Source organism: Poeciliopsis prolifica, unplaced genomic scaffold (assembly GCF_027474105.1).
Source record: "Poeciliopsis prolifica strain line A6 unplaced genomic scaffold, Auburn_PproV2 SCAFFOLD004, whole genome shotgun sequence".
Lineage (NCBI taxonomy): Eukaryota > Metazoa > Chordata > Actinopteri > Cyprinodontiformes > Poeciliidae > Poeciliopsis > Poeciliopsis prolifica.
In genome coordinates this window covers 5,920,991-5,934,430 of record NW_026562379.1, presented here as the reverse complement: position 1 = coordinate 5,934,430, position 13,440 = coordinate 5,920,991, and the positions used below count along the sequence as shown (strand labels likewise).

The 13,440-nt window shown below is 36.0% G+C and overlaps 1 protein-coding gene across 1 annotated transcript in view; it reads right to left on the bottom strand.

Annotated features, from left to right (window-relative positions):
* The window catches only part of si (sucrase-isomaltase (alpha-glucosidase)), a 57,613-nt gene that overhangs the window by 25,375 nt on the left and 18,798 nt on the right, over positions 1 to 13,440 (bottom strand). The window contains exons 17-24 of the mRNA XM_055027929.1: positions 12,900 to 13,016; positions 10,381 to 10,535; positions 9,436 to 9,520; positions 6,124 to 6,180; positions 2,506 to 2,630; positions 2,306 to 2,394; positions 2,041 to 2,090; positions 1,466 to 1,645 (exon numbers count right to left, since the gene is read on the bottom strand). Coding sequence (XP_054883904.1) covers positions 1,466 to 1,645; positions 2,041 to 2,090; positions 2,306 to 2,394; positions 2,506 to 2,630; positions 6,124 to 6,180; positions 9,436 to 9,520; positions 10,381 to 10,535; positions 12,900 to 13,016 — 858 coding nt within the window. The remainder of the gene's footprint in view (positions 1 to 1,465; positions 1,646 to 2,040; positions 2,091 to 2,305; positions 2,395 to 2,505; positions 2,631 to 6,123; positions 6,181 to 9,435; positions 9,521 to 10,380; positions 10,536 to 12,899; positions 13,017 to 13,440) is intronic.

Here is a 13,440-nt window from a genome sequence, read left to right as displayed (position 1 = left end):
CAAAGGAAAATCTCCCTTGCACTACTTTACTGGGGACCTCTTGATGGTTTATAAACTCTTGCCTTTTTCTAGTAACCATGAGAGCTTACAGTAGAATCATTGCTCTTAGTCATTATCTTCAATCTTTGTTTTGGTTTCCTGCACACACACAGGCATTCAGAGAAGGCTCTCATGGCCCTCAACTAATGTGAACTGTTGTTATTTCTTACAGCTAGAGGCCAACCTTGAATTTCATACCTATGTTTTTTTTTTTTTTCAGGTTTTATTAGAACAAATGGTAGACGTGTAGCTATTGGAGAATTTATCCATCCTGCATGTCTGAGGTAACAGTACTGACTGTAAAGTGCTTATTTTTTTAATATGAATTGACACTGATTTAATATTTTATTAGGCTCACCTCGCTCGTCTGGGGTTAGTTCCATTCTACCCTTGTCTCTTGCTTACGAGATTTACACTTACTCTAATGTTAATTATTGTTTTTTTTTGTAATCTGACTAAGTAAATATTTTTCATTGCAAATATAGCTCAACTAAAACACAATTTTAGGGTTTTAGTCTGCAACTACGCAAAATTAAGCATAATTTGGCATTATTTTGATTTCTAGACAGATGCAAAGTATTTAAAACATAATCATATCTGTGGGAATAAGTGGCCTTAGTTTCCCAGTCTTAGTTAACAAGAGTAGCATCCAGTGTGTTATTGTGCTGCTGCAGCACATCTGCTTCAAGGTTCTACATGTTGTGTATTCAAGAATCGTATTCAGCACACCTTGGCAATAACAAGTGGTTATTTGAGCTAGTGTTGACTTCACACCTCCCCTTTACAACTCCATTTCCAACACCTCTAAATGCTTTCCGAAATTCATGTAGGTGTTGCCCTGTGAAACGCAGATTTGCTTTTTATGTAAACAAAACAAACCCCAATAAAATGTCCAGTCAATGATGAATTAAAATCATAAAAAACAGATAAAATGTTGACTATTTGTTTAATCTTGATAACTTTTTATCCAACCATATAACGATCACATGGAAAGACAACAGCATTTTATGAAACAAAGTTCTGAGTTAATTTTGAAACTATTTGATAATAATAGCCTTGGTCGTCATCAAAGCTTATGGGAACAATCTAAATCCCTTTGAGGCAATTTTTCCCACATGTCTACAAGGTGACTCTTAACGTTATCTGTTGTTTGAAGCAGAAGAGCATGAAGACTCATAGTTTTGTTGCACCGAAAGAAAGCAAAATTTAACAACATGTAAGTCTTTTGCAGAAACGCACCATAAACACATCATGTGAGTCTTGATTTATAGATCAACAATAAACCAATTAGTATTTACAGTCAAGATGAGAAACATGTAAAAATTCTCAATTAATGAAGCAAAAGAAAAAGACAGGTTTGCAGAAATGAAAATGCTGAGGTGAAAGGGTTACTGTTTTAAGTTATAGTTAAAGTCTGTCTGTTTACCTGTTTGACTCCATCATAGTGAAATTTGGAGCTTGGAAGTTGTATACTTGAACCAGAGGGCAATTGAGTCACACTGACCGACGTGGGACGATTAGTCACTCCCATGACAGTGATGTTCTCAAATTTAAGATTATTTGGATCCTTGTAGCCCACCTTGGTCGCCTGTAAATTCAGGCGTCCCTATGATGCAGCAGACAAGAAAAAGGTCAGCTTAAAATTCAAAATATGATAGTTACACTTCAGCAGAATACCTGTTTCATGATTTCATTTTAACTAATAAAGCACTGTCACATTTCCTGTGAGTAAGCTTTCAACATTAGAGTATATGAATAACATTAACACTCGCACATTAAACATATCTGCAAATTCTCTATTCCGTGTAAAGGAGGAACATAATTTTCATTTTATTTTTTTTATCCAACAGAGCTTTAGCAGCATCTGTAAATCGATCCAGCGTGGCGATGTGGACAAAAGTCCCCAGCAACTCTCACCATTAAGTGAGAGCTCCAATCAAATAGAGTATGTGAGCTTGTGTCAATGAAGATACGGTGAAATTGCTTGTGTTTGGAACTTACATTGGCAAAAGAGAACTGGTAGTGGGTGTAAATGCCATTTTCAACAGTATCTGTAAGGAAAGTTCAAAGGTTAATAGTAACTGGTTCCCACTTGTGTGGGCTGCTTGCTTGTGTTTGAAATACTTTTATTGACTCATTCAATTCTTTGAGCTCAAACGGTTAAGGGCTTCCATTACATGATAATAAAAAGAAGGCCTGTAATCAGTGATAATAACAGTGTTGGCGACATAAACACATCTGCTGAAAATGAGAAATGTTACGATACCTCGGGAATCTCCATCATCCCAGAATAACTCCCCAGCTGCTTGATTGCTGTCATCAAGAGCAACAATCAGACCCATTGGGTTACGGCGACTGGAGAAATGTGAAAATAAAAATTGTCAAAAATATAATACATACATACAAAGAGGCACAGAGTTAAATGTAATTAAATTTATGGGTGATACAAGAGCTGTGTGTGAGTACCTGTGTGTTGTGGTGACTTCAGGTTCCTGCGTAGGAAGAATAGCGCCTCCTCTGATGTGCAAGCCAAGCTTGTCAGCAGGTAGATACATTTCAACATGAGTTTTCCGGTCTCCCACCCGCTCCATCTAAGTTATTAAAGCAAAAATAATTGTAGGTTGTGTCAAGCACTAGTTTAATCATAGGTAGCCCTCAACACTTTGTATTATATGTCCACACTTTTCACAGTCTAGGTTGATAATAAAGTTGTTTACCCTGATGTTTGATTTTCTGCAGGTATTACATAGTCACATTTCTTCTACCTGAATCTAGTATGTATAAGTACCAATTGAAATATTTTCTTTATATGATTGCATTTACATTTTAATGAATGGAACCCATTCTTTTAAGCCTGACATTGAACATCTCAACCACTTCAAATTAAGGCAAGTGTGCTTCAATAGAAAATGTGTGTTTAGCATCTGGTTTTTATTTTACATAAAGCATTTAAGTTTTACATAAAGCCACTCTTTTCACCCTCCAGGTGAAAAGAGTGGCCACCACTATTCATAAGAGTGTATTCGAGTAATAGAAGCTGTGTGCTTGCTTGCAATTTCAATCTTTAGATTGGCTTACTTTCCTTTCCTTGAAGCTTCTACATCTTTGGTAACAGTAGAAAGATAAAACTATGTTTACTAGTAGTGCAAATAAATTAACATCTGTGTATGTCTTCAGACTTCTGGAGGTGCTTTAAAAGCCAGCTAACTCATGATAGTAAATACAGTTAGCTGTATTTTTTCTGCTGTGTGTTTTACTTTGTATGCTTTATGGATATTATCACAAGTATCACACAAAAAAATGCAAAATTTTAAGTATGCCAACAGCCTAAATGCATCATTTCATCTGTTTCCTTTTTTCCAAATTTGACTAGTAAAATTCTTTAAAAATTAGATGTTATTAGTTGGTATTGATAGATTTAAATACAAATTGAAAACAAAACCATAATGGACAGGGAATCAATCACAGTCTTGCTGATCACAAAAGAAACCACTGATTGATGTTTCTTTTGTCAACTTTCTTTGATGCCTCAGTTTGTGAGTTCAGGTTTTTTGACATGGGATGGTAGTGGAGTGGGCCTGACCCTGCTGGTTATCTTTATGCCTGCGTCTGATCTCAAAGGCAGTGCAGTCTGATTTATCTACATCTATCTGCTATATTGCAACATATTTCTGGCTTCTGTAGCCAATTTTCCTCTGATGATTTTTTTGACCTGTCTTCCACTTGCCTTTCATGCCTCTCTTGCTATCCAGATCACATTGATTTATTAAAGATAAGATTTCTGCAATGTGTCCCTTCTGCATCGCAAAGTTCCAAGACAGAGATCTGAACATCTGCAGGAATGTATCAAACAGCTTGCTAAATGTTTTTTTTACAACTATGTTAAAACTACAATTTGTAATCTACCGATGTCCCATTTTTGGTTTGATTCAATTTCAAATCAGTTTACTTGCATAGCACCAATTCACAAAAAAATGAAATTCAACTGCCTACATTCAAACTTATCCTAGCTATGAAATGGAGTAGTCAAGTTTTATTTTTATTCAGATTGGTGAAAAGTTTTCCATCGAAGGAAATGTAGTTTATGACATCTAGATTTCATTGACTATTCAGCAATTACTCATGAAGCAGAATGTGATGACAGTAATTTTTTTCATTATTTATGTATTTATTTATTTTTTAACTTTAATGAATTATAGTTAATTTTACCTCTGATAGTGACTGCCCTACATTACGGGTCTGCAATTTGTAGCTTCTCTTTATCCACTCCACAGTGGATCAGAATGACTGTCAAGTATCCAAAAATTTACAATTTTATATGTAAACGTTTTCATTTCAGCATTTCTGTCTAAACTATCTATAAGAAATTCCACGAAATAATAAAACTAGTGGTGAAACAAATGAGTGTTTATCCTATGATTAGCTTTATATAAAGTCTATCGACCGTGAAAATGTCAAAAAACAAATGTCAATTCGTCCTTACTTTTACTGACTGATATTTTAATTCTACTAAAAAAAATAGAAATACAATTATAATGATTAAATAATTACTTTTGTTATTCAAGATCAAAATACAAAATATTCCCTAAAATATTTCATATAAACTTTATAAAATAATGGTTTTAAAATTCAAAGTAAATAAACAAATAAAGTTTAAAGTTCAATGAGCTTCTGCAATTCTCCACTCAATATTTTGTGGGAACCAAGATAATTATTTGGATTTAAAAGCTGCTGATCCCATTCAAAGCATTAAATAAAGTTTCCCAATTTTCATCCAAGTGTGCATTTATTGTTAGCATGTGGTGGACAATGGTATTTGGACTATGATATAAAACGATTTAAAATTTTTAGAAATATTTATATATAAAATAAATAAGTCATTTATAATGAATGTATAAAACTTATATTTTGCAATGTATGGGTACGTTGTATCGGTAGTTAACGCTTTTCATTTAGAATGAGAGTAAACCCTCTAAATTTGTATCCTTCCCCTTGGTGTTTCTCTGCCTTCATTTATCAGAGGATCCTGACTCTTCAAGGTTAATTCCTGATCCACTGAAGACTAAATCCTGGGACCAGTTTGACACACACTCCTTTCCACGCATTCTTGTTCTACTTCTTACCCAATTTATTTCCCACATCTTACTTTAATTGGACTTCATTCTTTTTTTAAGTCCATTCCAACCAAAATAATATGTCTATGTTGCAATGGGTGTACAGAATGTCTTTTTTTTTTTTTTTTTGCTTTACAGTATTGGCGCGTGTGTGGGTTGGGAGGTAGTGGAGCATCTATAAGCAATTTAAGATCCCATCTTCTCCCCCATTTCTTCCTGTAGGTTTTCTTTAGCTTCATCTTCTTGTTGTCTGGTTAATTTTTCTGTCCAAATGACACATCTTCCTACTTCTCCAAAATCTGTGATCCTCATCTTCCTGTTTTTATTTTTTATGCATCCCATGTTTTCTCTTCGTTTTATGAAAAGGAGTGTTTTTTTCTTCACTTGTTTTATTAATATTTCGCTCTGTTCCATCGGCTTTCTCTCCACCAATACTTTTTTTTTTTCTGGTTTCAGTACTTTCCTTTTCTGGAGCTTGTTTTTCTTTCATGGTCATTTTCGCTCATATTAAAACTCTCCCACCCTTCCGTCCTCCTACCCGAATAGTCACAGGGGACCAAACAGTACAAGGGGCCAGCAGCACAAGAGCCAATCTAATCGCTCATCTGATCAGTGGGCGCTTTACATCATCAGTGTGACGCCCAAATAAGATCCCAAAGGAGTGCGGCACCTCTTTTATCTCTCTGTCAGTGAGACAGTCTCTTCTCTCTCCTACTTGTCCCCTCTTTCACTCTATCTTTGTCCTCACTCTTATTAGTTTCTTCATTACAAACAAGTAACCCAAAGCAAAGACTTTCATGTGAAACAAAGTGAAAGTGCAGATACCTTGAAAAATTATTATGTAATATCACAATACAAAAACAAACCTTACAAAATGTAAAAGAAACTAATGGTTAATACTGTAAATAAACTGCGTAAGATATGAAGTGATGCTAATGGACAATTGATGAGAAATAGACAATATTCTTACCGTTTCATAGTTGTACCACACAGCATCTGGAATATATGCCGAGACTCTCTCCACACCCTGCAGGAGAAAAGACAAATACTTTAGATTTGTTCACATGTGCAATACCAATAACCTTATAATGCAAATCTAAGACTGTATGGCTCTAACATGCTGGGTGGAAATCAACATCTCAGCGTCTCATTTAGTTTGAAAGCAGACCTGTTTTCTTTCTAATAGATTATAAAACACACTGTTCCAATCCTGACACTTCAATCTTATATGGCAAAAGATTAAAAGAAAAGCCATATTATGCAAATAAAGGCGGGACAGACATAGTACTCATTTTGTAAAAGAAAAGGATAAAATGTTCACAGCTCAGAAAGCCATTTCATAACTGCCGTTCCTCTTAAAAAAAGTTTTTCACAAAAAATTCTTGTCACATTTTATCGTTGGAGCTACGTTGCAACAGATGACGGAAAAGACAACACCAAGAGATGACTGATAGGTGACAGTCTTTGATGGCTTAAGGTGGTGCACAGACAGGGGCAATCAATAGACGTGCGGCGAGGGCTTTGATAGCATTGTCACTTCCCTGTTCTCTCTGACAGTGTGGAACAGAGGGAAGGGGAAGAGATAAACACAGAGGGCACAGCAAAAGGTAAGGCAAACATGTCCTTCCAAGAAATATCAAATTGTGAAACACTCTATATCAACTGAGGACAGACAAAAATAATTTCCAATAAGTACCAATGGCAAAAGTAATCGTTTTTTGTGTTTTTTATGTGAGTGGAATAATCTCTGCTGAGGTCTTTGCGTTCCAAAAAGGAAAATGATTAGAGAAGACATATATTAGCTCATTTGGTTTTAGAGGTTTGTTTTTCAGGCTTTTGATATAACCTCACTGGTCAATGTATCAGGTAAACCTGTGTAGTTCCCTAGTTGGGACACCATTTTTCCTTACAACTATCTTAATGCTGTCTGGTTATCGCATAACATAGTTGCTCCACAATCATAATGTGATTCTCTTGTTTCACATCCCACAGGTGCTCTACTGAATTAAGATCTGGAAACTGTGGAGGCGACTGGAGTACACTGGCATGATTAAAAATAGGTTAAGCAGAATTGATTTTTATGACATGGTACATTATTATCCTCCTGGTAGAAGTCATTACAAAATTAGTACACAGTGGTCATAAAGTTAGGGACATGGTTTGGTGCTTAAGCAATGCTCAAGTTTATTCTTTTTTTATTTGAAACTCAATAAATAATGGTAAATTATGATAAACAGATGGTTCTAAAAGGATCTATAAACCAAATGAAAATCACATAATAAAGCCTTTGGGACTCTGTTTACGTGTCACAAGTGCTGCACATAAGTGCTCCTCTCATACCTTGACATATTAGTATCACCTATCACTCACCTCACCAACTAATGGAAAGGCTTTACAGGATGAAGCTCCGCAGCTAATTATAATTAGAGGGGGCAATGCAAAAGACATGCATCCTCGTTTTTGAAGCTGGGTTAGTCAAAAGGTAAGATTTGACCAAAGATTTGCTCTGGCAGAATGATCACATACTAGCCAGAAGAGAGACAGCTACAGACTAAAACTGAGAGCGAGCTAAAGAGAAACTTGACGCAATGGAATGTGATCACAAGGGTAAGTTGGGAGCGGATGATTAAGAGAATTCCAATGGGAGCCAACGTTTGATGAAAGGTTGAGTTAAAAAGAAAAGGGAGTTATCAGCAGAGTGGAAAGCACTCTGAAAACCAGAGGGGACAGCATAGAGGCAGTACAGGAGATCCTCTTGGTTTATCACAGAGATCAAAGTTAAATCATGCATTGATTTAAATGCTATACAAAGAGCAACTTTAGAGAAATGCACAGCCGACGGAGAGATGAATAAAGAGAGAGGGAGAAAAATGAAAATAAAGAAAAAAGTAAAGCCAGACACATATGTTCCACATAGCAGATGCTATGGTGATGTTCTGGACTACACTCAAACAACACAGCTCAGAAACTCCCTCATGCTTCACACAGGATGGACATGATTGTGATGCAAGTGCTTAGGTAGGCTTCCATGTTAAAACCTTCATAACAGCAAAAAAGACTAAGGACTGGCTTTATCTAAGTGGTAAGTGTAGTAAAATTAGATAAATAAAAGATGGATGATAATAATGATAATACATAGTTTTTATTCCAAACCCCTAATGTTCATTATGCATCCTTGACTTCAGGAGTCTGCATGTGCAAGCAGCTGCAAACATGTCATTATTAGACAAGGGCAACATGATGTGCAAGTTCTGAATCCATTTCCAGAATATGTTTAGGTAATGTACTGGAAATGCATTCATCACAAGCCTGGTCATTAATTTCTTCTTTGGAGATGAACTTTTATGGCTGATTTTTCTCTCTTTTCAATTATCAGGGCACAGCAATGGAAAGCAATTACTACTTAAGAGAAAAAAATGAGTGCCGAGTCATAATTGATACCACAGCCATGATTCCTGAATTATTATTTCTTTTTATAAAATCCTGTTTCCAGCTGGACTGCTAAAGCTGGATTATATCTCTGCCTGCAAACAAGCTGTGAAAAGGTACATTTATCTTCTTTCAGAAAATCATGTGTGCTTAAAATAGCATCCTACTAAATCACTCTTCGACTCTTCTTTCTCCTTGCATTTAGCACATCGCCAACTTTAAACCATTGTCAATACACACTTCCACTTTTACAAAAAAACTTTTTCCACAATGGTTAAAGTTATAATCTCTCCAGCCTTACATGAATCCAGTTGGGTTTACAATACTTTGTAACACACAAGAGGCCATTCAAAACCGCTTAAAATTCAGGCCCTTTTGACACAACCGCAATTACTTCACATAGAGTAAAAGTAAGCATGTTCACACACACATTTGCATATCTGCACACTTATATGTGCACACAATATCATGCTTGCACTGTCAAACAAACAAGTATACACACTTCTATCTGCACTTCTAATCTTCTAGTAATGAGGTCAACGTTCTCATTAGAGCTGAGAGAAAGAAGGGAGTATTTGAAAGAGAGCTGAATGAAGGATGAGAAAAGGAGACGGCAACAAAGAAAATCCCATGTCATATTTTCTCAGGGGAGGTCATGGTTTGCACATATAAGCAGCTGATCATCTAATCTGCTACAGAATTTTATTTGTTTAGCAGCTTTTTTATTAAATATAAATAATATAATAGAGCTGCTTCTGTGTTATACAAGACTTCCCGTGCATCATTTGTTCATTCTAAAATTATTCTTTTCATTTTGATTATGAAATTCAAGTATATTTGTTTCTTAACTAACCGGATCAAGCACAGGTGTGATGAGCAGGTGTTTTCCCCAAAGAAACTGGCGATCCACATCCCAGGTGGCTTGGTCATTGTAGAACCTTACAAGAGAAATATATAGCAACTTAGAATGTCCAAATTTTAAAAGACAACATTTATTAGAAACCCCCCTGAAAAACTGACATTTTAGGAGAGCTTTGGATCCTTACTAACCTAAATAAGCAAATCAGTTTTCACAAACATTTGATTTCTCATCACCTTCTTTACTACATTCACTTAGTCTTCTCATAAATGTTTATCTGTTCTTATTGTCAGTGTTGTTGTCTGAGTCCATCCTAATAAATAATTTTAACTTTAGGGATTAGCTCTTTCACTAGGTTCCTCATTTCTGCGTCTCTTAATCCAACTTTCTCAGTCTGAAGTGAATCACAGTATACGATCTGTTTGATTTTTTTCCATTTAGTTTTACCATCTTTATGTTCTTTAATCTGTGCAAAACACTTTTTTATTGTCACTTTAATGAACAAGAGACTCCAAATAAAGTTTAACGGTGCAACAAAATATTTTTATTATCTTTGTAACATTTAGTTTCTAATCTTCTAATAAAACAAGCTCCCTAAACGTTAATGCCCTTAACATAATATACTGAAACTGTACAGTATCATTACCATTTGCTCTTAAGTGACTGCTGAAATAACTTCAAATAGAGAAAATTCCCATTTCATGGTTGCTGCAACTTACACATATTTGCCTCAAGACATGGAGGTTTTACATAGATTTTACGAGGGAGCCAATTCAATATATAGACAATAAGATTACTTTCATTAAAAAGCAACAAGTTATTTTGAACACTACCAACTCTATGACATACAATATATACATCAGAATAAAGACAAAACCATAGCTAAAATCACAAAACTAAGTTTGAACTGGCACCAAAAGAACATAATGGATGACTTACTCGTGCACAAGAGGACGAACAACAGTCTCCCCTGTGGTGTGGGCTTTGTAGAAGAGGGTGTAGAGGTAAGGCAGGAGAGTGTAACGTATCTTCAGGTAATGTCTGGAGCTCTTCACCAGCTCTGAGTTGGCACCGTAAAAAGCAGGATCCTGGGGCTGGAGGCAGAAAACCAGATTAAAGTGTTGGGGCTGATGAATGGCAGTGGATAACAAAAAGAAAACAAAGATTTGTTCTTAACCTTTTGGGGAACAAACCAGAAATAGATAGGGGGTGCAAAAGAAACTTGTCTGAATAAGGTAAGGGAGTGAAACAGGTGAGGAATAAAACTTTTTAGAATATGAAAGTAGACCTTAAACTCAGGTAAAATGAAAAAAAATAAATAAATAGAAATAGCCTTTATGGATTCAGCAAAGAAAATAAGTGAAGAAGTACAGTATGATTTATTTCATGACGGTGTGAGTGAGAGGATGATTAGCTGCTAGTAGGCCATACTTCTAACAACTAGCCAATCATTTCTGCCCCCGGCACCTCCAAGAGGCTGATGAGCAGCTTGTGCGAGTGGGTCAGTGTGTGCTTGGTCTTGGCCGCATGGGCATTTGATGATGGACATGATTAGGGCAAAGTAAAGGTCACACATTAGCTGTCTTGTTTGGTGGGTAGAGTGCATCAAATTCATCATCATGTTGCTGTCCTCTAGCAACTACCAATCTTTATAACATACTTATAGATGTCATCTTAACACCACCGCCACCTCTGCCCCCTCACACACACGCACACAGTCACAGTTTAAGACTATTTTTTGCATCAGTGATTAGCATGGAAAAGCCCCTGAAAGAGTGTAGTGGGAGCATCAGTTTTCACAACATTTGTTATTTGAGATGGCTTTTCTTACAAGCTGTATGTGTCAACAACAAAAATAGCTCAGTTGTAGCATATACTCAACAAATCCATCTTGCTTGGATAAATTTACATGTTTTTGAGAGTCTAATATTTCTCTTTTAAAAAATCTATAATGTAGCTCAGATGGCTGATGGCTGAAGCCTAATTCTAATCATGCAGGCAAAGTTGTTCAGATTTATATTGCCATAAGAAGATACTTCAATTACCTTTATTGGCAACCCCTGTTCAGATCTTTGAAAGTCTATAAATGTAGTCATTTTCATTGCAGTATGGTAATCGCCTGCTGAAAATTTTGCAACAAAATTAAGTCTTAAATTTGAGTATATGTATTCAGTTGCGGGGAAATAAAACCCAAATCATAAAACAAATAATTTGAAAACATGAAGAATAGGAAAGAGGTCATGATCTTGAGGATGTTCTCTGCTGTCAACAATCAACAGATCGAAGGATTTAACTGAGTTACATGCAACTGCAATGAACTACTGTCCGATCCTTTCATTTACAATGTTTTGTTCTAGTCTATCTCATTGCTATGGGTGGTTTTCATTTATTTATTTTTATAAACCCAAATCAAATGAGCATCTTAAATTTAACACCAACGTACCACATTTCTGCAAATTAGGAATGGGAATTCTTAGCCCCATCAGTGAGCCAGATCATTTGGATCAGATTAGCAATAAACGCTGGCTCCTTTGGCTCCCAAATGGTTCGTCATTTAGCCCGCACTTGACTTGTCTAATTAGGCTAAATTTAGCAGTTTTTTTAAGGAGCAATTGCTGTGCAGGCTTTCAAAGTAAAAAAAGTGTCCAATAAATTTAACCCCAAAATTCTGGGATTGCATCCTCCCTCAAATGTATGTTTTGTGTAAAACCTTGATACAATGTTTAAAGAGCATGTCTTAATGACCTATCACATTCCGTCTGTTAATAGGCCTATTAAGAGATGTAGAAAAGTTTTTTTTTTTTTTTACTTTGTCTTGTACTAATTAACAGATGCATTAAAATAAATGTTGTCAGATGGCTTCTATCATTAGTGTAAAACAGTTGGTTTACATTTCTGACCAGCACATCCAGCTAGGCTCACAGCTGGAGGTGAGGTTGTACAGGTAGAAAAATAATTCTTCCTAGTCCATCTGTTGTCAGTGGGGGGCTTCTTAGCTGAAACTATCTTGATATTTTACAACATGCTCGCATTGCGTCCACCATATGGTACATCATATTATGCTAATCTGACATACTTCAGCAGAGCTCCTACATTTTGCTTAAGCGTAAAATTTGCAAATATGAGTGTGTGGTGTGTGAATTCATTTTTTTTTTATTCTGGTCCCTAAAGAGGTTGTGCTGTTTAACAGCTGACATTCAAAGTTTTAAAGCCAAAATTCAGAGGTCCCACTGCTCCCATTTCATAAAGCAATTGTACTAGTATTGGTGTACACCAATCTCTGTGGATAAAAAAAGTAGTTTATGTTTTAACCGCTTGGACTTTATAGCACCTATATAATGTGATGGAATAAAGGGTATACCCTGCAGCACTTTAGACCAAACAGGGGTAGTGCAGTACATAAATCTAAAAGTGACACTCAAATAAAAGAACTTCAGGACAAAATGCCTTTACTGTACCTTGTAGCCCTCAGCATTGTGGTTCCGACTGAAAGGATAGAAAGCTCCAACTTGCATCCAGCGACGGCACAGCTCTTCACTTGAATCGTCAAAGAATCCACAGATGTCAGCTCCGATCTGGAAAGCACAGGAGGAATATCAGGTTTGACATTTCGACAGAAGCTGTGGTGTGTGTCTGTGTGCCACCATGTTATAGTTGTACTAGAAACAGAGAGAAGACCATTTAACAAACCCAGCATAATAAACATTGTGGATCCATGCTGTGGATTCCTACTTTGATTTATTGAAATGAAATATCTAAAGGTTACAAATATCAGTCTAAGCACCTGTTTTGATAAAACACCTGTCTGATGATAACAGATCACCTGGAGTGTAAAACAAAACTCGCCCTAGAGAAATGCCTGGCCACAATATTCTCTTATAAAAAGATTTAATTCACTCAAGATTTAATTGCAGACTAGATGCGAGTATGCCAATTGTGCAATGCAAACTTCTGCTCTTTAGTAAGTTAACAAAAACTTTTTTTTATTTTGAACCACTT